Genomic DNA, 27,500 nt, shown 5'->3' on the forward strand with positions numbered 1-27,500 from the left:
CAACTTGAAACAAAATGGCGTCGTTCACGTTCGAGAAGAATATGAGCACACGCTTTGAATATGTATAAATATGTGTATGCAATTGATTTTTTGCCCATGACCTACACAGGGCTTAGCCAATAGATCTATAAAGTTCACTCGTCATATTGATTTTAGTATTTTCCGAAAAAGACCACTTGGGCGAATGAACATAGTGAAAACCCTGTACACTGAGAGTAAAACACACAAGCTTTTTGTGTATTGAGTATAATTTCAAAATGTAATGTTTAAGATGAGAAAGATCAGTTTAAAGCAAATTAAGTCCCCTAGCATTAATTACAGATTAATTTCCCTTTTTTACTATATGCACCAAAGACGTGCAAAATAAATATAACTTCCATGCTTAGTAAAAGAAGTTCCTGTTTGAACAAAAAATGATAAAAATGACTGCTCTTATTGTTGTGTCAGAATATCAGACCAAAGTGCCAAGTTCAGAGAATAAAAAAATATAAATATAATAGTAAATGCAGTTTGCATATAATTTGGCTTTAAAAATTTTTTTGTTGTGCCCATCCCAGAGGTGCAATATTGTTTTAAACAAGATGACTGGAAAGAACTGAATTTTTCCTATTTTAATGCCTAATTTGGTGTCAACTGACAAAGTATTTGCAGAGAAAATGGCAATGTTAAAGTTTACCATGGACACACACACACACACACACACACACACACACACAGACAACCGAACACCGGGTTAAAACATAGACTCACTATGTTTACACAAGTGAGTAAAAAAAAAAAAAGAAAAAAAGGTGTGCTATTCCACAGATTTTAACAACAAAAAATAGCGCAGTTGTCGTTCTTCTGCCACTGAAATTTCTGTAAACCTCTCTGGATATTACTCACAATTCCTCCGATTCAGCAAACGTAACTCATCACCTGCTGATACAGTGACAGTGCTTCTTCAAAATGTTGCTGCCACCGGTGGAATTAGCTGTAGGTGCTGACGATTCCCAACTGCCGGCTGTGTTTCAGACGCTGAGTGTGTGGGACTGGACGGAGGTGTACCAGAGTAACTGTCTGCTGACCAACCCCCTGTACTCTCCGCCCAACGACCTCACCCTTCAGCACTGCCAGGTTTACCTCTCTTTCCTTTCCCATCCTTCTCTCTTTTCCACTCTTCAACACTGCCAGGTTTACCCTTCCCTCTTTCCAACCTTCTCTCTTCCCTACCCTTTTCTCTTTCCAACCCTTTTCTCTTTCCCACCCTTCTCTCTTTCCCACCCTTCTCTCTTTTTTACCCTTCAGCACCGCCAGGTTTGCTTCTCTCTTTCCCACCTTTCTCTCTTTCCCACCCTTCTCTCTTTCCAGTCCTTCTCTCTTTGCCATCCTTCAGCACTGCCAGGTTTTCCCCTTTATCTCTTTCCCACCCTTCTCTCTTTCCCACCTTTCTCTCTTTCCCATCCTTCTCTCTTTCCCACCTTTCTCTCTTTCCCACCCTTCTCTCTTTCCCACCTTTCTCTCTTTCCCATCCTTCTCTCTTTTCCACTCTTCAACACTGCCAGGTTTACCCTTCCCTATTTCCCACCCTTTTCTCTTTCCAATCCTTCTCTCTTTCCCACCCTTCTCTCTTTTCCATTCTTCTCTCTTTCCCACCCTTCTCTCTTTTCCATCCCTCAACACTTCCAGGTTTACCTTTCCCATCCTTCTCTCTTTCCCACTATTCTCTTTTCCATCCTCTCTTTCCCACCCTTCAACACTGCCAGGTTCACCCTTCTCTCTTTCCCACCCTTCAACACTGCCAGGTTCACCTTTCTTTCTTTCCCAACCTTGTCTCCTTCTTAACCTTCAGCACCGCCAGGTTTACCTCTCTCTTTCCCACCCTTCTCTGTTTCCCACCCTTCTTTCTTTCCCATCCTTCTCTCCTTCCCATCCTTCAACACTGCAAGGATCGTTTTCTCTCTTTCCCACCCCAATCTCTTTCCCACCCTTCAGCATTGTCAGGTTTACCTCTCTCTCTTTCCCACCCTTCAGCATTGTCAGGTTTACCTCTCTCTCCTTCCCACCCTTCAGCATTGTCAGTTTTACCTCTCTCTCTTTCCCACCCTTCAACATTGTCAGGTTTACCTCTCTCTCCTTCCCACCCTTCAACATTGTCAGTTTTACCTCTCTCTCTTTCCCACCCTTCAGCATTGTCAGGTTTACCTCTCTCTCCTTCCCACCCTTCAACACTGTCAGGTTTACCTCTCTCTCTTTCCCACCCTTCAGCATTGTCAGGTTTACCTCTCTCTCCTTCCCACCCTTCAACACTGTCAGGTTTACCTGTCTCTCCTTCCCACCCTTCAACATTGTCAGGTTTACCTCTCTCTCTTTCCCACCCTTCAGCATTGTCAGGTTTACCTCTCTCTCCTTCCCACCCTTCAACACTGTCAGGTTTACCTCTCTCTCTTTCCCACCCTTCAACACTGCCAGGTTCAATCTTTCATTTTCCCTCTCTGTAACAATATGAGTATGTCCGCAGGCCCGTTTTGTCTTGATACTGACTGACTGAAGTTACGTGTTTATGTAGACAAAAACACAGAGCGTTATTCTGGTTTATTTGTCATAAAAAAAACTGTTAGAAGTTGCTGTAGTTGTTTTAACTTTTATTTTATTTACAGTTATTGGGGCCAAATGATTTAAAAATAAAAAACCCAAATAAATAAATATAAAAACAAAGAAAAAGAAAAGAAGACGTATTACTATTTCTGGTTATCATTTAGACTGTGTACCAGAACGTATTTATTCATTTTTGCACCCTTACCTGCTTCAAATGTTGTTTTTTCTGTTAAATACACAAACGCGAACACGCGCACGCGCGCGCGCACACACACACAAACACACACACTACACAAACACAAACAAACATGCCACCGCAAAGTGGTGATACGCTCTGGAGCAGTTTGTTTTATATGGACAAGATTATCCTGACAAAAATCAACACTTGACAAAACTTTTCAGTTTGAAATCATACAGAAATGTGTGTGACCCTGACAGCTGTGTGACCTTGACAGCTGCATGACCTTAGAAGTGTGACCTTGACATTTTTATGTGTACCTTAACAGCTGTGTGACTCTGACAGCTGTGTGACCTTGAAAAGCTGTGTGACCCCAGTCTGACAGCTGTGTGACCTTCCGACAGATGTGTGAGGGCGTGGAGAGCGTGGAGCACGTGCAGAACGTATCGGGGCAGGAGCTGGTGGAGCGGTACATCCAGAGGGACCTGCCCGTGCTCGTGCATCACGGCCTGCACGACTGGCCTGACGTCACCGTGCGCACCGCACGCCACCTGGCGGAGGTGAGGGATCATTTCGTTGAAAGGTTGATTAAACGAGGCTTAACGCTGCAAGTCACTGTGACGTTTGACTGCGGTTCGGCTCTGTGAAAGGCACGAAGAGAGTATGATTGTATTATTGTATTGCATTACTCTTTTCGCAACAGATTTCTCTGCGTGAAATTCGGCCTGCTCTCCCCAAGGAGAGCGCGTCGCTACACCGAGAGCCGCACCCATTTTTTTCTCTCCTTTTTTTTTTTGTATTTTTTCCTGCCTGCATTTTTTTTTTTTTAATTTGTTTTTCCTATCGAAGTGGATTTTTCTACAGAATTTTGCCAGGGGCGACCCTTTTGTTGCCGTGGGTTCTTTTACGTGCGTAAAGTGCATGCTGCACACGGGACCTCGGTTTATCGTCTCGTCCGAATGACTAGCGTCCAGACAACCATTCATGGTCTAGTGGTGGGGTAGAGAAAATACTGTCGACTGTGCCGTGATTCGAACCAGCGCGCTCAGATTCTTTCGCTTCCTAGGTGGACGCGTTACCTCTGTGCCATCACTCCATTGAGGGATAAGTGAAAGGTCAAACGAGACTTAACATTCAAGTCAGTTGTGAAGTTTGACTGCAGTTCTCTACCTTATGAAAGGCAAGTAGGAGGAAAGAATTACAGTTGAGTGTGTGATGAACGAACTCAATAGGTCAGTGTGATGCCGAGTTACAATACCACGGGCTGGTCGTTCCTAGTGTTGATGCAAGTCACTGTGTTGTGCTTATTGTGTCTGTGTTTACCATCCCTCGTGTGTACCACTGTTATTGTTCAACTCTTCATGTGTGTGTGTGTGTGTGTGTGTGTGTGTGTGTGCCATCACCTCTGTTCCCCTGGATTTCTCTCGCCTGTGACTGATCAGCTCTGACCACCTTACCTTGCTTGGCAAGATGTGGTTTAGGTTTGCCCCCAGTCTGGCTTTTGTCAACCTAGGATGGTGCCCACAGCTGTACCACCATCCCCTCTGTCAGCTCAGTCCCACCTTATTTGCTCTGTTTGCTTCCGCCATCGTACAGTCATAGCGCCTCATGCTCCGAGGTCCTCAGCCAGTTTGCTACTGGTGTCACCTCATCGTCTGTGGACAAGTCTGAGGTCTCTCTCTCTCCACTGTTTCCACCTTCTTTCCTATCTATCTATCTGTCTATCTATCTATCTATCTGTCTGTCTGTCTGTCTGTCTGTCTGTCTGTCTGTCTGTCTATCTATCTGTCTGTCTATCTATCAGTCTGTCTGTCTATCTATCTATCTATCTATCTTCTATATCTACATATACACATATACATATCTGTCTATACACATATACATATCTATCTATACACATATACATATCTATCTATACACATATACATCTATCTATACACATATACATACACATATCTATCTATCTAGATATAGATATATAGATAGATATTTATATGTATATATCTATACATATAGACATGTGTATACGTGTGTGTGTGTGTGTGTGTGTGTGCCTATGTGGTCACTGTGTACAGCTGTACGAGCGGACAGAGGTGCTGAAGCGGTCAGCGGGCTGTGGCTTCTCCTCCAACCTGGCCTCTCAGTACGGCGGTCATCGTGCCCTGCTCCACGCTCTGCTGACCCGCAACATCTCACACTACTATGCCCACTGGTCAGCTCACTCACAGTCTCTCTCTGTGTCTGTCTACTTCTCTCTCTCTCTCTCTCACTGGCACACACACACACACACACACACACACACACACAGAAACACACTGACACACACACATGCACACGTGCACACACACGCACACATGCACACACGCGTATGAACACGTGCACACACACACATACACATGTACAAATGCACACACACACACACACATACACTCGCACGCACACAAACACACACACACACACACCCTGAAACACACACACACACACACACACACACACACACACACACTGACACACACACACTGAAACACACACACACACACACACACACACACACACACACACACACCATATGTACACCTATTCACTCACACTTATGAACACACGTGCACATGTGCATGTACTCACACAGACTCATCACACACACTCCTCCCTACACACACGCATATACACACGCGCACGCACGTACACACACACGAAAATGTTGGAGTTTGGTAGCATAGACGGCGAGGTAAAAATGGTCGAATGTACACCAAAAAGCTCACTCAGCATATGATTGAAAGTGGCAGCCCTCGAACGCAGAAGAAGAAGAGGAGGAGGAGGAGAAGAAGAAGGAGAATGAGAAGAAGAAAAAATAAACACCCCAGATTGATGTTGTACTCACTGGTCAGTTCATTTCTCCGATATCTCTTACTATTATGCTTCCTGCTGTGTTCTACCCTATGACAGGGTGTCACCTCAGAACTGCAGTTTGAGCGTGCGAGCCAGCTGTTTGCAGTTCAGTGTCAGTTTCCCAAGGAGGTGTCACTGAATTCGGACAAATCCATATACGCTACATCACATCTGCTAGATACCTGACAACAGCATAACCCAACGCATTGGTCAGGTTTAAGTGTATGCTTGTATATTTGTGTACCTATCACAGTGGATTTCTTCTTGAGTAAGCGAGGACAAGCTTTTTGTTGCCATGGGTTCTTTTTCAGTGCGCCAAGTGTGTGCTGCACACGGGACCTCTGGTTACCGTCTCATCCGAATGACTGGACGCTCAGTTTGATTTTTCCGGTCAAGCTTGGGAGGAAAGGCGAGAGACGGAATGGAACCCAGATCCCCCACGGACACTGTATTGGCAGATGAGGGTCTTAACTATTCTGCCACCTTCCTCCCAGCTGTCTGCGCTGATCAGTACTTGTATTTGTATTTCTCTTTTTATCACAACAAGTTTCTCTGTGTGAAATTCGCGCTGCTCTCCCTGAGGAGAGCGCATCGCCACACTACAGCGCCACCCATTTTTTGTATTTTTTCCTGCGTGCAGGTTTTTTTTTTTGGTTTTTCCTATCGAAGTGAATTTTTCTGCAGAATTTTGACAGGAACAACCCTTTTGTTGTTGTGGGTTCTTTTACGTGCGTTAAGTGCACGCTACACACGGGACCTCGGTTTATCGTCTCATCCGAATGACTAGCGTCCAGACCACCACTCAGGGTCTAGTGGAGGGGGAGAAAATATCGGCGGCTGAGCGTTGATTCGAACTAGCGCGCTCAGATTCTTTCGCTTCCTAGGCGGACCCGTTACCTCTAGGCCATCACTCCACACTACTTGCCGTGCTTAACTCGTCTGGAGATCGGTCACTTACTTCTCAGATCTCCTGATTCTCTTGGTGGGAGGTTTTACTCGTGGACTTGGTGTGGCGGATTTCTGTTTAAAATCCCGGCTTATGGGACACGCGTCGTATGATACAGTATAAAGTACATGGCAGTGTATTATCTGTGTCATACTCCCGTGGGGATGCCGGGGGTCTTTCAGTATGAACAGCATCCCCACTTTCTGGAAATTCTGTGCCAGAAATTTCCTTTTTTCTATTGCCGTCTTTGTTTCTGCATTTTTTTTCTTCCTTCACTGTTGTCTGCTTTTTATGTCTTCCCACTCCATTCCCGTTTCTTTTTCTTTTTTTCCCAGACACTTGTTTCTCTTTTCCGCAGTCTATGATGTACTGTCTGTGCTGTTTTACTCCGGCGATTAGGAAGTGAAAATCTTAACACTGGGATGGGCACTAGCTGCCAGTTCTGCAGTGTTATTTTTTATGTAAGCTGCATGACCTGATAGCAGTGTGACCTTGACATCTATGTGCACTTTAACAGCTGTGTGACTCTGACAGCTGTGTGACCTTGAAAAGCTTTTATGTATTTGTTCTGTTTGACTTTGAAATATTGTTGTTGGTTTTTTTCCCCGTTTTTTACGATTGTTTGTAATAATTATGGGGATGATAAGCAGAAGGGCTGACATTTTCAGTCTGACCTAGTCTTACTTGCCCAAGGAGATAAAAAGTTTAGGTAATGTGCTATGAACTGTGCTTTGTGAGTTTGTCTTTTAGAAATTGATTAATCATTTTGTAGATGTGAAAAGTTTTGTGTTGATGCGACTGAGAAATTGCATGGTTTGACGGTCCTGATATGGCCCTGTGCGGTGGTCAGCTGGACTGTTAAGTAGAAAACGAACACTAAACAAACCCATTTCGTACAGGGAGAACTGTGAAGGGAGAGCAGGCAAGATGCTACGCACGGTGTTCAGACGACCCGACTTCCTTCCCCCTGCCCTGCAGATGACGTCATCCAGCTGGCTCTTTCTGTCTCACCACTACTCCGCGTCCATCTTTAAACAGGTCTCTTCCCAATCCTCCTTCTTCCTCTGTTCTTGTCTGTCTCATTCTTTCATTTTCACGCCGATCTCCGGCCCTCCCAACATACATACACACACAGTAACAGACACACAACATACATAGGCTCAGACCCAGAAGCTGATCGTTCAATGTTTGTTTCGGCGGACGGGTGCGTGCAATGGGCCTGACTGAACTTAACCCTTTCACCACCAGTCAATTCAGAGTACAAAATTCCTTTGTGATATAAACACAGAAAAGACAGTGGCGAAGAATAGCTGGGGATTTCCCCCTGCGTTGTTTTGAAAATATGGCCTATCCAACCACCGGACAGCAGTAGGTTCATGGATAACAGACCAATGAATGGTCACCTTTCAGTGACATGGGTCTTCTACCACGCCTGTGCATAAATGCGAGCTTGGCGGTGAAAGGGTTAACAGACTCCTGTAACTCGTGTTTGAAAGGCAGTGACAGAGTATGTGTGTGTGTGTGTGTGTGTGTGTGTGTTCCCGAACACGCGTGCTTGTGTGTGTGTGCGAACGTGCATGCGTGCGTGTATGTGTGTGTGCGCGCGCGTGTGTGTGCGCACACGCACGCGTGTTCGGTGAGTGATTTCAGGTGGACGTGAGGCAGCCCCTGCTGATGCTGGTCCAGGTGAGCGGACGGACGGAGCTGAAGCTGCAGGCCTGGAGACCCTGTTACGACCTCTGCCCTGTCCTCCACCTCACCCTGCACGCCGGACAAGCCCGTCAGTTCCACTTTCACTTTTGCTTCAAAAGAGGTTCCAGGAAGAGCGTGCGGACGCTCAGGTCCCCTTAATTATCTCCCAGTAACCTCCCATCAAGAAAGTTTTGGTTTCACTTTCTGTATCTCAAACAGGCGTCACTATGTTCGGACGAATCCATATGTACGCTACACCATATCTGCTATATAGATGTCTGAACAGTAGCAGTATAACGCTGGTCGCTAAGTCAGGCCTTGCGTGCATGCATATATATATCTGTGTACCCATCAGAGGAGATTTCTTGTGCAGAATTTTCCCGAAGGACAACTGTTACGTTGCCGTAGGTTCTTTTTCAGAGCACTACGTGCGTGCTGCGTAAGAGACCTCGATTTATCGTCTCATCTGAATGACCAGACGCTCAGTTTGATTTTCCAGTCAAACTTGAGAGAAAGGGCGAGAGCGGGAATCGAACCCAGACCCCCATGGTAGATACGCGTCTTGTTTAATTTCTGCCACCTTTCTCCTCAGGAAAAGAAATACCCGAGTCTGGAGACGACGCAGGGGAGACAACATCTGTCCCAAAATAAATCCTGGGACCAAATACTTGAACTGTTGAGTTTGTTTCAGTTCCAATGTATCAAAGCCTGTGGATGTATCCATACACGCTACACCACATCTACTGTAGGATAAAAAGAAGCATATGCCTGATCTTTCGCGTAAACCCAACGAGCTTTTCAGGCTTTGATCATAATTAGTCTGTGATTTGGCTTCACATCCGCTGGCCAGTAGGCCATAGCTCACCCTCTTTGTCCTTATCGTTGTCATCATCCTCATCATCATCAACATCGTCGTCGTCGTAGCCGAGATCATGATCAGCAACATCATCATCCCTGTCCTCGTCAGTGGTCACCACACACGCGCGCACACGCACATGTAAACACACACAATCACGCACACGCATACACACACACACACACGCACAAGCAAACACACATCACGCGTACTCTCACACGTACCACTCCCAACTTTGTGTCGGACATGTGCGTGTTCATTCTTTATATGTTCTTCATTGTACTTTTAACACAGCGACCATCTGCCAGCTATCATTCACATTCATGTGACACTCAGTTCAAGAAATCAACACGACAAAACCAAAAATCAAAAGCGAAAGAAATACATACTGACAGTTTGCAGTCCATTATTATACACATTTTACTTCCGGATGCACATACACACACACACACACACAGGGCATGAGTTTGTACCTTTGACCACTGTGATCCATCTCTCCCTCCCCCTCCAGTTTTTGTTAAAATGCTGTCTGTTCCAGTGCTGGCCACGGAGTTCCTGTGGAAAGCCAGTTATCTTCCTTCACCTGATGGCGAGAGCCTGGCTGTCGGCTTGGGTTTCAGCTTTTAACACCACGTCACCCAGCCTTACATGCTATGACTTAGTTTGACCCCATGACGTCACCGATGAAGTAGGCTCCTTGACGTCATCACTGAAGAGTTTATACTGCAGCGTCTAATGGGTCACAGTCATCTGTCTGACTATGTGGGGACGGATTTTTAAGGGAAAGTCGCATGTAGAGAAGGGTTTTGCTTTTGACAAAATAAAGATCTGCCCGAATCAGATTAAGTCAGGTTCTATGTATCAGTGACTGCTTGCCAGTTCGTTGGTTTGCTACTGTGTGTGTGTGTGTGTGTGTGTGTGTGTGTGTACGCGCGCACGTATTTGTCAGACAGACAGAGAGGGGGGGGTGTGAGCACGAATGTGAGACAGAAGCAAATACAGTGGGAAAAGAAAGGGATAAACTGTAATGGAGAGAGATTACAATGACTCCAAGAATGTAATATGTCCATACATACCGAAACAACCACGAGCACTTTCGCGCACAAGCACACACATACAGACGTTCTGACTCAAACCGTACATAGACACTCAAAGCGGAACAGACCCACAACAAACCTCGAGATATAACTCCACACCATCAGTCCGGGAAAAGGACACACTTTATCTGCTGCAAGACATCTCACACACACGCACACACACACTTCAATGATGAAGACGTTGCACAGCGACCACACAAAATGACAAATAAAAATGCTGCGGTGATTTGTACCAAAAGAACTTCAATGTAATTCATATCAGCGAAATTGTTCCGATGGGACTGAAATCAGTTTATAACGACAACCAAACCACAGCCAACGCATGCAAAGAAACGGGCACTATATCATGCATGAACGCGAGTGCTTTGGAGACCACCGGAGTAAAATGACATGCCCTAAAATCTCCAAAGCACTCATGCCGACATATTGAGAAAGAAACACACACACACACACATTCACATACAACATGTATATCAAATGCACATAGAATCGAATCTACAGACACAACGTAAATCTGTGCCCGTAGGTGCATTCGCACACACGTGTACGAAGACACTCACAAAACATTTGCAATGAAGAGCAAATGCGATTTGCTTGATTCCTGTAAAGATATGGCAACACATCCAGTTTATATGTAAAACATTTTCATTTTATCTATCTTTTTTTTTTTATACCCTTTTGAGTTTTCACTCATTTGATATCATATCAGAGTAATCACAATTACAAACCTACACACACACACACACACACACACACACACACACACACACTGGGGCTAATGATTATGCTGAGCTATGAAAACAAACTCCTATGTCGCTGACTAATTCGTGATACAACACACAAAAAATGTGTTCACGAAGTGGACATTACCTCGATAGATAAACAAATCATGATTAAAATCTACCAACATTTCATACGTAAATATAACATCAAAGTATCCCCTCACTGAGACAAGTGGGTGAAAGAATGAGACAAGTTATTGGGAGGTCCAGCTGAAAATCAAAGAGAGAGAAGAGAGAGAGAGAAGGGGGAGGAGGAGGATTCCAAGAGAAGATTTAATCAGCTGCTGCCGGCAGTAAAAACAAAACAAAGGTATGATGCTAACACCACATTGTGATCTTTAGAAGGCACTACCTCCACCCTGGGAGCAAAAAAAAAACAAAAACAAAACAAAACAAAAACAAACAAAAACAACAACAGGTACAGTCACTGGCGTTTCAAACGATGGGACACAACTTCAGGTTTTCAACTGTGTGTCTTCGTACGAAACCGAAATCACATTGGATCACTGGATCTGTCTGTTGCTTAATCATGCAGGCATGCCAACCTGGCAGCAAACCACTGATGTTTCTCAGAACAACACAAACCCAAATGACGACTATGCAGGAGATGTTCAGACCTCTCCGTCATTTAACAAGCAACTGACGGTCATAGAATACATCAGCATTCTTTTTATTTTTATTTTTTTATTATTATATACATAACACGGCATTTAAAATGTTAACAAAGAGTTGAAGATCAAGGAATTTTAAGAACCTGACAATCAAATCAACCCCAATCACATGAAAATCCATACAAACCAACAGACAAACCTTGGGACAGTTTCAGGACCGAGATAAAACATTACGTGGAAGTATGGACAGTACAGGGTGAAGGCTAAACCTCAAGACACTCCATTGAGGTTGAAGAACTTCAGGGTCTGTGCGTACATCAGAAAGGTGACGGCCGCAGAAGGGAATCCCCGAAGAGAGCACACCAGCAGTCCCCTGGTGAACACTCGGGGTCCCTCCTCGCGGTAGCTCCTCACCGCACAGTCCCAGAACCCTTTGTACTTCCGCTCCTCGTCTGCTTGAATGCGGCTCTTGATGACGTCGAAGGGTAAGATGGCCGCCCAGGAAAGGCTGCCAGCGATCCCTCCCGCCATGATGTTGGAAAAAATCCCCTGAACAGATGGACACACGTAATGTTGTTTAACCTCTCTCTTGTCAGGAATGAACGAATTGTGTCAGATAAAGGATCAGAAGCCGTTCTATATTCGTGATTGATCACACACACACACACACACACACACACACACACACACAAACACTCACTCTCTCTCTCTCTCTCTCTCTCTATATATATATATATATATATTTATATATCTATATGAAAAAAGTCCCTATAGGATATTCTGATGCCATGAACAAAACTGTGTTTACTCCCCCCTAAAAAAAAAAAAAAAAAAAGTCCAGTCTTGTAGTCGTTTCTTTAATGTACGTCGAGTGCTTGTGGACAAGTGAGGTGGGATGTGATATATCACACATCCTTAAGTGGCCATGAGGTTGGCTGGCCTGTGTCAGGTGAATACGTTTGGTGTATCACGTAATGTGCAATGTCAACAACATCCATTCATTTCCTGTGACAGCTTGAACTCATTCAATTAACCTGGGTAAAAAACAACAAACAAACAAACCAATGCGTTTTTAACTCGGTTAAAAATTCTGCTGCTTAAAAAAGGGGCAAGATATTTTTAAATGGACACACTGAAAGTGAAGAAACATGTCACATGCCTGAATCACCGACTTCATTAGATATGTGCATACTGCTGTCTTGAAATATGTAGATTGTACACCATCGGTCCTAAAAGAGAGTCTGTGTGGATCATAAGATGGGACACAATTTGCTCGCATCTGAATCTGTGGGTCATAAGGAAAGACACAATCTGTCCGCATCTGAGTCTGTGAGGGTCATAAGGTATCTGCCTACATCTGAGTCTGTGTAGGTCATAAGGTGGGACACAATCTGTCCACATCTGAGCGTTTGTGGGTCGTAAGGTGGGACATAATCTGCCCACATCTGAGTCTGTGGGGGTCATAAGGTGGGACACCATCTGTCCACACCTGAGTCTGTGTGGGTCATAAGGTGGGACACAATCTGCATACATCTGAATCTGTGTGGGTCATAATGTGGGACACAATCTGCATACAGCTGAGTGTGTGAGGGTCATAAGATGGGACAGCATCTGTGGGTCATAATGTCTAGTGACTGACGAACCAACCCATCAATCAATCCTGTAATTGTTTAAAAAAAAAATTACAAAAAATGTTTAATCCATGAAAAGGAACACTTTTATTTAACCCGCTGGGGGAAAAAAAACACCATGTACCCCTACATGATTTCCTGAAATAAATAAGCCTTGCCTTGTCGGCTCCACAAAGGGCGTTCTAAGTCATCCTGGCTCTGTATAATACATTGAAAAATTGAACTGAAAATGAGAACACCACAAGTAACCAATGCTCCCATCAATGCACTAAAAGCACTACCCCCGAAACACACACACACACACACACACACACAGAGGTAAGCAGCCAGGCGTTACTTTACGTCACATTACGTTACCTGGGAGTCGGTATAGCCGTGATGGTGCATGACGTGGTCGAGGTACTCAAAGAGGACGAGGTAGAGGCCGTAACCGGGTATGTCCCGTGCCGCCATGGCCCCCATTCCCCGGTACAGCCCCGCCACCCCGTTCTGCCGCACCAGCTGCCGGATGCACTGGGTGGGTCCACTGTAGTAGCGGGCTGCTGCTGCTGCTGGCGCCGTCACCGTAGTTGTTACTGCCGTCATGCCGCCAGTGCTGGCCACCAGAGGTACCCCTATGGACACAGGGGGAGGGGGGCGTGGGGGGGGGGGGTTCCAGTGTCAGAAAACAATGATTTATCCCATATCCACCCGAGGTATAAAATCAGAAGTCGTCATACCAGTTTCGCGGTTGTTTTCTTTGTGTGTGTGTGTGTGTGTTTGTGTGTGTGTGTGTAGCGGTTGTTTTCTTTGTGTGTGTGTTTGTGTGTGTGTTTGTGTATGTGTGTGTGTGTGTTTGTGTGTGTGTGTGTGTGTGTGTGTTTCTATGGTATGGTATGAGACCAAATATACAAAAAGTTACATGGAAATCAACAGTTCAGTAAAAAAAAGACAACAACTAAAAAACAAAACAAAAACAAACAAACAACCCCCCCCAAAAAAAAAAAAACCCACAAAAAAAACACACACAAAAAACAACAACAAACCAACACCAACAAAAAACCCCCACTAGTCTGGCATGACTTTGTATATATATATTTCCCTATATATATATATAGCCACATGAACTGATGCGAAGTGTCCTTTTAGAAAAAAAAAAGAAAAAAGAAAAAGAAAAGATAAATGACTTGCTGATTCTCTTGGAGTCCGTTTTTTTTCTCTCCTATTTTGGTGTTTTTGACACCTTCCTGAGAGAAAACCTCCAATGTAAATGGAGAGACTCAAGAGTTACCACTCTTTATTGATCCTTACTCCTCACTGATTCTCCTGGCTTTATTGTTCTTTCATTTCGAACACAACTACTACTAGTGGAGTGATGGCCTAGAGGTAACGCGTCCGCCTAGGAAGCGAGAGAATCTGAGCGCGCTGGTTCGAATCACGGCACAGCCCCCGAAATTTTCTCCCCCTCCACTAGACCTTGAGTGGTGGTCTGGACGCTAGTCATTCGGATGAGACGATAAACCGAGGTCCCGTGTGCAGCATGTACTTAGCGCACGTAAAAGAACCCACGGCAACAAAAGGGTTGTTCCTGGCAAAATTCTGTAGAAAAATCCACTTAAAAAAAAATCCACTTCAATAGGAAAAACAAATAAAACTGCACACAGGAAAAAATATAAAAAAATGGATGGTGCTGTAGTATGGCGACGCGCTCTCCTTGGGGAGAGCAGCCCGAATTTCACACAGAGAAATCTGTTGTGATAAAAAGAAATACAAATACAAATATTACTAAACTTCTACTATAACAACAACAACTACTACTACTACTTCTTCTACTACTACCACTACTAAACAACGGCAAAAACAAATTTTACTCACAATAACGACGACAACGACAACAACAACTACTACTACTATAACAACAACAACAGCAAAAACAACAACTACTACTTCTACTACTATTACTATAACAACAACAACAACTACTAGTATAACAACAGCAACTACTACTACTATAGCAACAAGAGCAACAAAAACAACAGATGGTACCACTAATAACAACAACCACAGCTGTGGTTCATAATTAGTATGCACAGTATGTTGTGGGAAGGGATAAAACCAGTCAGCACAGCTAATTCTTTGCTGTCTCCCAGAAGAACTGAAAACTGACACAGGCTGACGGACTGATGTGAGGTGCAAGGAAATCCTTGTTGGGCTGTGAGTACATTCTTCTTCTTCTTCTGCGTTCGTGGGCTGCAACTCCCACGTTCACTCGCATGTACACGAGTGGGCTTTCACGTGCATGACCGTTTTTACCCCGCCATGTAGGCAGCCATACTCCGCTTTCGGGGGTGTGCATGCTGGATATGTTCTTGTTTCCATAACCCACCGAACGCTGACATGGATTACAGGATCTTTAACGTGCGTATTTGATCTTCTGCATGCATTTATACACGAAGGGGGTTCAGGCACTAGCAGGTCTGCACATATGTTGACCTGGGAGATCGTAAAAATCCCCGCCCTTTACCCACCAGGCGCCGTCACCGTGATTCGAACCCGGGAACCTCAGATTGAAAGTCCAACGCTTTAACCACTCGGCTATTGCGCCCGTCACTGTGAGTACATGACTTGTAACTGTTTTAACAGCAGCTACCACTAGTACAACAACATAAACTACTACAACTATAACAATTAAAAAACAACAACAAAAAAACAGCAACTACAACTCCTACCGCTATAACAGCAACAACAAGAACAACAGCAACAACAATTCCTACTACAACTACTACCATAACAGCAACAACAGCAGCAGCAGCAGCAGCAGCAGCAGCAGCAGCAGCAACAACAACAGCTACTACTACTAAGTACTACAAATAGTGCTATTACAACTACTGTAACAACAACAACTACTACTACTACTAAGTACCACAAATAGTACTACTACAACTACTGTAACAACAACAACTACTACTACTACTACTACTACTACTAAGTACCACAAATAGTACTACTACAACTACTGTAACAACAACAACTACTACTAAGTACCACAAATAGTACTACTACAACTATTGTAACAACAACAACTACTACTAAGTACCACAAATAGTACTACTACAACTACTGTAACAACAACAACTACTACTACTAAATACAACAAATAGTACTACTACAACTACTGAAACAACAACTACTACTAAGTACCACAAATAGTACTACTACAACTACTGTAACAACAACTACTACTAAGTACCACAAATAGTACTACTACAACTACTGCAACAACAACTACTACTAAGCACCACAAATAGTACTACTAAAACTACTGTAACAACAACTATTACTACTAAGTACCACAAATAGTACTACTACAACTACTGTAACAACAACTACTACTACTACTAAGTACCACAAATAGTACTACTACAACTACTGTAACAACAACAACTACTACTACTACTGAGTACCACAAATAGTATATATATATATATATATATATATATATATATATATATATATATATATATATATGATAGTCAGTCGTGTCCAACTATGACCATCAGAACAGCAGAGGAGGCAACTGCTGTTCCGACTATTTGGGCTAGAATTTGATTATAGTGGAGAGTGTCTTGCCCAAGTTACATCCCCACTCTCTCGGCCAAGTGGGTTTCAGGACAGTCGGCGTTGGAATGGTTCCCAAAGGCCAACCAGCCCACAAGGCTGCAGCACTAAGAGCCAGTGCAATTTTGCCTCTTAGTTTGAGAGTCATAATCCTTCACAAAAGGCTAAGCTGTAAATGATTTCCCATTGACTGGAGAAACCATTGATAATACAGCTCTCACTTTGCTTTTGGCCCAAATGTAAACTTATGTCAATCTGTGATATAAGCCGAGTGTTGGGCACACCACAAATAGTACTACTACAACTACTGTAACAACAACAACAACAACAACTACAAATAGTACTACTACAACTACTGTAACAACAACAACAACTACTACTACTACTTCTGCTATACCATAACCACAACAAGCACAACAAGGGTCACTGACGTGTCTCCGGGATCTGGGACTGCAGCACCACCTTCACAACATCGCTCGGACAGGCGACCAGCAGCTGAGCAGCGCCCCCTACACTTCCGGCGGCCATGACGGTCCAGTAGGACGGCGTGTCGGACAGAGGGTCCGTGTGCAGCACGCGCAGCGAGTAGTTGTAGACCCCGAAGAAGACGGAGTTGATGGCAGCGTAGGACAGCAGCGGGAAAGACATGCCCCGGAAAAAGCCCCGAGCCTGTGGTAAGCAGTGGGGTGGGAAAAAAACACCCCCCACCCCCAAAACAGCAACATATATTTTTTGTTGTTGTCGTTCTTTCTACCGCGGGTTAAAACAGCCAACGAAAAAAACAAAAAAAACTCCCATGGAGTTTTTTCCCTGGGCAAAAAATCAAAAAAACAAAAAACAAAAAAAAAACCCAACCAAAAAAAACACACACACGCACATATGTAGTATTGTGAGTGTGTCTGTTTACCAGGCTTATATTAGGTAGGTGACACGCATGTATAAATTATATATATATATATATATATATATATATATATATTTAATGCTTATCCTTGAAATAAATGTGTGTGCGTGTTTGAGTGCATAATTTGTGTACACGGTCGTATGCAGTTTATACTCTTAAAATGTATAAATGTATGTATTTGTTACTTATCATTAGAAAGAAAGAAAGAAAGAAGAAGAACACACACACACACACACACACACACACACACACACACACACACAAATCCCCCTCCCGAAATTAACACTCAACTCACGCTAGAAAAGAACTATTTTCCGATGATTGAAAACAAACAACAACAACAACACTGTTCTTCCTGCGAGAGGTACAGACATGATTTATCAGATCCGCTGTTGAAGCGTTCTCTTCAGCCGAGGTCCAGAGATCACGTGACACATGACGTCAGTCCGCGTGACCGCGTGAGTGATGGGGTGAGGGTGTAAGTCAACAAGGGTACATCCACAGCCTTCCCGTAATACTAAGTAAACACAGGACTTACACCTACTGACACCCCCCCCCCCCACCCACACACACACCCTCCCCCCTCCCTTCCTCCAGCAACACGACCTTCACCGACACCCAGATCTTAACAACTTGTCCTCATGGAATTTTTGCTAGTAAGCTGGTCAGTTGTTGAACTCCACCTATTGGAACGGTAAACAATCAGTACCACGACAGGAGTAACAACAGCGTTGGGGGCGAGGAATAATCCAAACAGGGCGAGAGCGAGTGAGAGGAAGGCGAAACGGAAGAGGTAGGGTTATGGATTAATAACGAATTACATATATCTGACAAATGGAGGTTAGTCTATACATTTATAAATCTCAATTACAAACAGTAGGTGTGTAACTTAACAATACACGCAAAACGAAATTACACCCAAAAACTTAGACACAGACACGCCAAGGCCGAGACTGAAAATCATACGGATAATTTAATCATTAGGTAAACAAACTATTTACTTATTTTCCGCCGATTTATTTGAATAAACGTGAAAACACACGAGAAAAAAGTACGAAACAACAGTTACAATACATGTTAAAAGGAAGACGATTTTTTATATTTTTTTTAATCTTGAATATATTGTGCAGGCAAAGGAACAAATTCAGCACATCAATTTGCCGTGTGGGTGACATCAGTTAAAGGAAGAAGCTTGTCATCTGTAACGATGAACAGCCAAACCCGACACACTCAACAGTTACAATTCTTATAGATCTGTCCACATCTGGCACCAAATAAGGTATGGTTTCGTCTCATGCGTACCAAATATAGTTCTATCCATGTTAAAATCTACTATCGTTGTTGGACATGTTCATTTCACGATTGCTATCTACAATCTAACGTTGGTGGCATTATCATTATTAAAAAAAAATGTTATATTACCCACAGAGGAGTTTAGTAGCATCAAGACAGTCAACTGCTGGTTATCTAGAGAAGTACCAGCCACAACCCACCAACTGTTTTAAATTTGACTATCAGTGGAGTGATGGCCTAGAGGTAACGCGTCCGCCTAGGAAACGAGAGAATTTGAACGCGCTGGTTCGAATCACGGCTCAGCCGCCGATATTTTCTCCCCCTCCACTAGACCTTGAGTGGTGGTCTGGACGCTAGTCATTCGGATGAGACGATAAACCGAGGTCCCGTGTGCAGCATGCACTTAGCGCACGTAAAAGAACCCACGGCAACAAAAGAGTTGTCCCTGGCAAAATTCTGTAGAAAAATCCACTTCCACAGGAAAAACAAACAAACAAACACACGCAGGAAAAAAAATACAAAAAAATGGGTGGCGCTGTAGTATAGCGACGCGCTCTCCCTGGGGAGAGCAGCCCGAATTTCACACAGAGAAATCTGTTGCGATAAAAAGAAATACAAATACAAATCAGAGCAAACCTGTACTACCTGCTGACTCGTCGAGAGCAGGCAGCCATTTTCAGGCTGAGGACAAGCCACAACCGCCTGAAACACCACCTATACCCGAAACTCCGTATCGGCGACACAGAGCAGTGCCCCTGCAGAACAGGCAGCCAGACAACAAAATATCTGCTGCAGTCCTGCCCGCTCCACCAAGCGCTCCGAGAGAAAACCTGGCCCGACTCAATCCCAGCGGCCCGGAAGCTCTACGGAGGACTGGAGGACCTGCGACGTACTGCCACGTTCGTGGAGGAGACGGGGGGGAATCCATCTGATAAATGACGAACGAGACAATAAACTTGACTAGACCCTGTCTGGCACGAGGAGAGAAGCGAGGTGAAGGTACACTGTGGTGTCTGGCCCGGACCAACTTACCCAGCCTTGCTCACGGATGTATGCTATGGTCCCCTGGGTGGTGTTCTCTCCCTTGTGGATCTGCATCTGGACCTGGCTCAAACACACACACACACACACACACACACACACACACACACACACACACACACACAGGTGCAAGGCAAATGTAAACAATAAGACCACAGCCACGAACAACTTGACCAAAAGGGGGTCACGCCGAAAGGTTAACTCTACCTAAAAGTAAATAAGAACACCAAGGCAAACTAATACAGAAAATACTTCCATGAATAGATATACAGACATAAATTTCAACACTGAGCGCGCGCGTACGTGTGTATATATGTATGTGTGTGCGCCATTTTACATATTGCACCCCCCCCCCCCAAAAAAAAAAGGCGAGCAAAATGTTAATTGACATCAGAAAAATAGATGCAGTTAATTAATTCATTTATTTGTAAAATATGCAAAATGTTTAAGTTAAGAATATCATGCTATTCGTACACATTGTGTGAATCAAAAAATAAATTAAGAATATGAAGAAAAAATACGTACAGTACTGGGAATGTATTTTTTGTTGTTGTTGTTGATTTTGTTTGTTTGTTTGTATTGTTTTGTTTATTGTTTCCTATTAATATCTGAAATGTCCTGTCTGACGTCTTTGAGAGAGAGAGAGAGAGAGAGGGGAGGGAGGGAGAGAGAGAGAGAGAGAGAGAGAGAGAGAGAGAGGGGGGGGGGAGAGAGTTACCTTTGTGGTATCAAAGGGATGTCCCACGATAACCCCAGCAGCGCCTGTACAAACATCATCAAAAACCATCATGGAGCAACGCCTCTGTTGGTTCCCACAATACATCTTTATGCTCCCCTATCACGGACATTCAATAATGCATCTTTATGTTACCCTATCACGGACATTCAACAATACATATTTATGTTCCCCTATCACGGACATTCAATAATGCATCTTTATGTTACCCTATCACGGACATTCAACAATACATCTTTATGTTCCCCTATCACGGACATTCAATAATGCATCTTTATGTTCCCCTATCACGGACATTCAATAATGCATCTTTATGTTCCACAACCACGGACACTCAACAATACGTTATGCCCCCCCCCCCCCCTCGTCCCCCCCCTCCACGAACATACAACACTATATTCTTATGTTCCTCTATCACAGACATTGAACAATACATCTTTATGTTCCACCACCGCGGACATTCAACAATACATCTTTATGTTCCACCACCGCGGACATTCAACAATACATCTTTATGTTCCACCACCGCGGACGTTCAACAATACATCTTTATGTTCCTCCATCACGGACATTCAACAATACATCTTTATGTTCCTCCATCACGGACATTCAACAATACATCTTTATGTTCCTCCATCACGGACGTTCAACAATACATCTTTATGTTCCTCCACCGCGGATATTCAACAATACATCTTTATGTTCCTCCATCACGGACATTCAACAATACATCTTTATGTTCCTCCATCACGGACATTAAACAATACATCTTTATGTTCCTCCATCACGGAAATTAAACAATACATCTTTATGTTCCTCCATCACGGACGTTCAACAATACATCTTTATGTTCCTCCACTGCGGACATTCAGCAATATATCTTTATGTTCCTCTATCACGGACATTCAACAATGCATCTTCATGTTCCTTTATCACGGACATTCAACAATGCATCTTTATGTTCCTCCATCACAGACATTAAACACTACATCTTTATGTTCCTCCATCACGGACATTCAACAATACATCTTTATGTTCCCCCATCACGGACATTCAACAATACATCTTTATGTTCCTCCATCACGGACATTCAACAATACATCTTTATGTTCCTCCATCACGGACATTCAACAATACATCTTTATGTTCCTCCATCACGGACATTCAACAATGCATCTTTATGTTCCTCCATCACGGACATTCAACAATATATCTTTATGTTCCTCTATCACGTACATTCAACAATACATCTTTATGTTCCTCCACCGCGGACATTCAACAATACATCTTTATGTTCCTCCATCACGGACATTCAACAATACATCTTTATGTTCCTCCATCACGGACATTCAACAATACATCTTTATGTTCCTCCATCACGGACATTCAACAATACATCTTTATGTTCCACCACCGCGGATATTCAGCAATACATCTTTATGTTCCTCCATCACGGACGTTCAACAATACATATTTATGTTCCTCCACTGCGGACATTCAACAATACATCTTTATGTTCCTCTATCACGGACCTTCAACAATACATCTTTATGCTCCTCCATCACGGACATTCAACAATATATCTTTATGTTCCTCTATCACGGACATTCAACAATACATCTTTATGTTCCTCCATCACGGACGTTGAACAATACATCTTTATGTTCCTCCATCACGGACGTTCAGCAACACATCTTTATGTTCCACCACCGCGGACATTCAACAATACATCTTTATGTTCATCCATCACGGACATTCAACAATATATCTTTATGTTCCTCCACCGCGGACATTCAACAATATATCTTTATGTTCCACTATCACGGACGTTCAACAATACATCTTTATGTTCCTCCATCACGGACATTCAACAATACATCTTTATGTTCCACTATCACGGACGTTCAACAATACATGTTTATGTTCCTCCATCACGGACATTCAACAATACATCTTTATGTTCCTCCATCACGGACCTTCAACAATACATCTTTATGTTCCACCACCGCGGACATTCAACAATACATCTTTATGTTCCTCCATCACGGACATTCAACAATACATCTTTATGTTCCTCTATCACGGACGTTCAACAATACATCTTTATGTTCCACCACCGCGGACATTCAACAATACATCTTTATGTTCCTCCATCACGGACATTCAACAATACATCTTTATGTTCCTCCAAGAGCACACAAAGCTAAAAAAACCATACATTCCATATTTTCTCCTGCATGCAGTAACACATAAATATACACCAAAAAGCAAAAAGTTACAAACCAAAAACAAATAAACATAATCATAGAACATATAAACACACACACACAAGAACAACAACAAAAACAAAAAAAGACAGATAAACAACAATGACACAAACATGCTGTCAAGCACGTTATATGCATGTCATTTTTTTCACGATTGTATACCTCATTGACTCGATCACACTCTTGTCTCTCATGCAATGTGGAGTGATGGCCTAGAGGTAACGCGTCCGCCTAGGGCGCTGGTTCGAATCACGGCTCAGCCGCCGATATTTTCTCCCCCTCCACTAGACCTTGAGTTGTGGTCTGGACGCTAGTCAATCGGATGAGATGATAAACCGAGGTGCCGTGTTTAGCATGCACTTAGCGCACGTAAAAGAACCCACGGCAACAAAAGGGTTGTTCCTGGCAAAATTCTGTAGAAAAATCCACTTCGACAGGAAAAACAAATAAAACTGCACGCAGGAAAAAAATACAAAAAAGAAAGGGTGGCGCTGTAGTGTAGTGACGCGCTCTCCCTGGGGAGAGCAGCCCGAATTTCACACAGAGAAATCTGTTGTGATAAAAAGGAATACAAATACAAATACAAAATACCGTTCAGCCTGTTTAACCATTCCCGGCCCGACCTCTTTCAAACTAAGCCATCTTATTCAGTTTCTGCAAGAGCGTTGTGTCTCTGGAGTTAAGTCATGCATGTCGAACAAACGTCAGACAATAAATGACAGTAAGGCAAGCCAGCTTCACTCTCTCTCTCTCTGCCGGGCAAAATCCCGGTACAGCTAGGAACTGACCGGTCTGTCCGAGTAGGATGGCGGGAATGGGGTTGTATTTGTAATTGTATTTCTTTTCATCACAACAGATTTCTCTGTGTGAAATTCGGGCTGCTCTTCCCAAGGAGAGCGCGTCGCTACACTACAGCACCACCCATTTTTTTTTGTATTTTTTCCTGCGTGTAGTTTTATTTGTTTTTCCTACCGAAGTGGATTCAGTTTTCGACATAATTTTGCCAGGAACAACCCTTTTGTTGCCGTGGGTTCTTTTACGTGCGCTACGTACATGCTGCACACGGGACCTCGGTTTATCGGCTCATCCGATTGACTAGCGTCCAGACCACCACTCAAGGTCTAGTGGATGGGGAGAAAATTTCGGCGGTTGAGCCGTGATTCGAACCAGCGCGCTCAGATTCTCTCGCTTCCTAGGCGGACGCGTTACCTCTAGGCCATCACTACACATTCAGCCTCATAATGGTGGGGTGTAGGTGGTGATTTTACCGGGGCACAAACATGTGGTCAAGTTAAGCAAGGAAAATTAGTTAACTGAGATAGAAAGATGTTGCATGCAGGGACTAAAAGATCTGTCGTCGACTCAGACCAGATAACTTAAAGCGGCAGGGAGTCATATGTGGTGACAACTGTTATATTACCCATTCGACCATCCATCAATCAATGGATCAACCCGTTAATCAATCATCACTCCTACATTTTGAAGCCATGCAGATGTATGTACCTACCTCCCAAAGCTCCGGCCACGTAGGCGCCGACAGTGCTGTTCTCTGAAGACGGCATACTGCTACCCGGTAAAGCAAAGGAATGATGTAGAAAAACAACAACAAAAAAAACAACAACACACGCTGACAGACGGGAAAGGAGCAACTGACGCCACTGAGGAAGGCTGACAGGAGATGTGTTCTGTGGCCTGGGTCAGTAGTGCAGTGCTGTGTGGTGGCTACAGTGCCCGTTCTGTGTGGGGGCCCGCTGCGTGGGGGATACTGGGTGGCGTGGGTTGATGGTCAGATTGCACAATTTCCGCTAGCTCTCTCTGTGTGTGTGTGTCGGTGTGTGTGTGTGTGTGTGTGTAAGGCTGACACTCCACCCTAGGCTGTTTGCCCCCAGTCTCCCGTCTCTCCTCAGTCCACTCTTCTTCTTCTGACGGCTTTTGTCCTCTCCCCCTCTCTCTCCGTCCCGGCCCGCTTTCGGTTTCACTTGAACGATCTTGGCTTTCGCGCCCCTATGATTATTGGACTGGCCCAGTTTTCCCACAATGCTTTAGTCGAAGATGTCTTCCTGCTGGCTTTCGATCTTCCCGAGTCGGTCCCCGTGGAGCCTCTCCCTTTTTCGTCCCTGCCTTTAAACCCGTGGGCATACGAGTGAAGATAAAAAGTAAGATAATAAAGTATTCAGCAGTCTCATGTATGCTGTGTTTTGTTACCAAGCTGATCAAGCTTGCACTCCGTCACCGACAGCAGGTAGTAATTCACCATGACAAAGGATGGAGAACAGAAACTCACAGCTGGGTTCGTGCCGTTGACCATGACAACAACGGTATCACTGCTTTCATCTGTCGCCGGGTTTCAGCTCGGCTTCCTCAGCTGTGACACTGCCGTTAGTTAAAACGTGATGACACAGCGTCGGTCAGTGATGTGGTCAGTCAGTATCTCACGGTCCTGTCTCCGATCCTCTCCCCGCCTTCAGGCAGCACAGCACAGCGCGGACACAGTCCGGCCTACTCAGTGTTGACTAACTGACGCCGTCAGAAATCACACAACAACCACTGTGGGACCAGCACCGCTACACTGATTGTTGGGGAATTTCCACTGCCGCCACGGAACGGCGGGGTAAAGTTGAGTTTAACGGCGACCTATCATATATCGGGTCACGCCCTTCAGGTCAGGACGGCGGGGATGGAGGGAGGAGAGGTCATGTGGGGGAGGGGGAGGGAGGGCGGAAAGAGGGAGGGAGGGTGGAGTGAAGAGGAGGGGAGACACTAATAAGCAGTTAGTCTCTGAAATAGGACACAGGTGCGTCACGCCTCATCAACATGCAGTTGTTGACTGACTTAGGTTTGAACTGACGGCCCGAGTCCCGCTGTTCCATGATTTCTTACAGGGCAGGTCGTGTCTTGGGCGGGACGCCTGAAAAAACAACCACCACCAAACAAACGGAGCTTTTTATCATTATCATTATTCAAAATGTCACAGGTTAACACATTGTGGATGGCTATGATAACGACGTTGATGATTATGATTGACGATGATGATCATTACCATCACCATACACTGTCAGTTCACTGAGATGAAAACATACGTGAAAACAACAACAATAACATCAACAACAGTGAAAAAGCAAACAACAAACACCATACCCCTAAAAAAAAGAAGAAAAAAGATCAGTTACAGGGTAAAACTGGATATATCCATCCTAAATACGTGAGAAGTACTTCCTGATGCACTGGAGCAATATGTAACACAAGTTTTGTCAAAGCAAGGACTCATAGTGAAACTGAAAATCTAAAAAATGTACTGATTTCAGTATAGTACTAGTAGGCATAGACGTACAGAAGCTCCAACTGGAGTGTTATGAACTGACTTCTAAGTTGAGGGTACGCTGAGAATTACCGGTAATTAAAGCACGGATCCTACCCATACAGCCCCTCCACTCCCCTCACTCACTCACACACACACACACACACACACACACACACACTCACACACACACACACAGAGTGCTAGGCTACTGTGTCCACACGTACGACCATCGAACCTAGCAGTCCTATTCAACTCAGTGCGTACTGGTTCAGGTTCAGGTTCAGGTTAGGGGCTGATGTTGATCATCGTAGCCTCACGGCTTTTTACGCCCCGCCTCATTTATGATTAGCACAAGGCCTCACGGCCTTCTTTGTGCTATGTCGTTATCAGTCTTGTCTCAGTCTAAATAGACCCAGTTACAATTATCTTGGACCATCAAAGTCAAACCAGATGTCTTTTAAAATTTTGTGATGATCGATAAGGTTCTTGAAGTTGTTGGTATTGGAAGCATACTTGATGTACAGCCCACTGGTTCGCAGTGTCGCAGCAACCGCAGAACTGTGTATGTGATACAGAGCCACAGCAGTCACTGAGTGAGCACTGACTTGTGATCAGTGATACATCCGATGTGTCAGGGGCATGCTATTCTGTCATCTGTCGACAGGGTAACAGACACTGTCACGTATTATCACGGCAACACTAACACTCATTCTTATCACAGCAAAAGACACTGTCACGTCACGGCGGCTACACTGTCACATTGTGACCGGGCAGCAGACACTGTCACATTATTATCACGGCATCAGACACTGTCACATATTATCACGGCATTAGACACTGTCACACTGTCACAGCAGGTTTCCAGAATGGAATGTGTCACTATGCCGCAACATCGGTGACGTCAAATATATCATTGCGACTCCTCATGGAGTTCCCAGAAATATGACGTGCTGAGTTGAATAACACACACACACACGCACACACACACACACAGAGGCAAACACGGACGCACACTCACACAAGGCACACATTGAACCAGAGACAGAGAGAACACGACCCCTTTGTGCGAAAACAAAAGGAATCGACCCAAACGAAGCTTTGT

General features: G+C 44.2%; 2 protein-coding genes across 5 annotated transcripts in view; one reads left to right on the forward strand and one right to left on the reverse strand.

The window, feature by feature from the left end:
* LOC143296733 (uncharacterized) overlaps positions 1-11,352 on the forward strand; it is a 19,655-nt gene extending 8,303 nt beyond the window's left edge. For both annotated transcript variants that reach the window (XM_076608792.1, XM_076608791.1), the window contains 6 exons: positions 1,015-1,116; positions 3,160-3,315; positions 4,831-4,967; positions 7,490-7,628; positions 8,241-8,370; positions 9,677-11,352. In XM_076608792.1, the coding sequence (XP_076464907.1) occupies positions 1,015-1,116; positions 3,160-3,315; positions 4,831-4,967; positions 7,490-7,628; positions 8,241-8,370; positions 9,677-9,765 (753 nt within the window). In that variant the 3' untranslated portion in view covers positions 9,766-11,352. The remainder of the gene's footprint in view (positions 1-1,014; positions 1,117-3,159; positions 3,316-4,830; positions 4,968-7,489; positions 7,629-8,240; positions 8,371-9,676) is intronic.
* A 75-nt stretch (positions 11,353-11,427) lies between these two features.
* LOC143296076 (solute carrier family 25 member 45-like) overlaps positions 11,428-27,500 on the reverse strand; it is a 17,690-nt gene continuing 1,617 nt past the window's right edge. For 2 of the 3 annotated variants that reach the window (XM_076607830.1, XM_076607832.1), the window contains exons 2-7: positions 24,605-26,005; positions 20,813-20,856; positions 20,086-20,157; positions 17,288-17,525; positions 13,617-13,873; positions 11,428-12,177 (exon numbers count right to left, since the gene is read on the reverse strand). In XM_076607830.1, the coding sequence (XP_076463945.1) occupies positions 11,899-12,177; positions 13,617-13,873; positions 17,288-17,525; positions 20,086-20,157; positions 20,813-20,856; positions 24,605-24,659 (945 nt within the window). In that variant the 5' untranslated portion in view covers positions 24,660-26,005 and the 3' untranslated portion in view covers positions 11,428-11,898. Of the gene's footprint in view, positions 12,178-13,616; positions 13,874-17,287; positions 17,526-20,085; positions 20,158-20,812; positions 20,857-24,604; positions 26,006-26,911; positions 27,053-27,500 lie in introns of all 3 variants that reach the window. The other variant, XM_076607831.1, reaches the window with a different exon arrangement.

This window comes from Babylonia areolata, chromosome 21 (genome assembly GCF_041734735.1).
Source record: "Babylonia areolata isolate BAREFJ2019XMU chromosome 21, ASM4173473v1, whole genome shotgun sequence".
NCBI classification, from domain to species: Eukaryota; Metazoa; Mollusca; class Gastropoda; order Neogastropoda; family Buccinidae; genus Babylonia; species Babylonia areolata.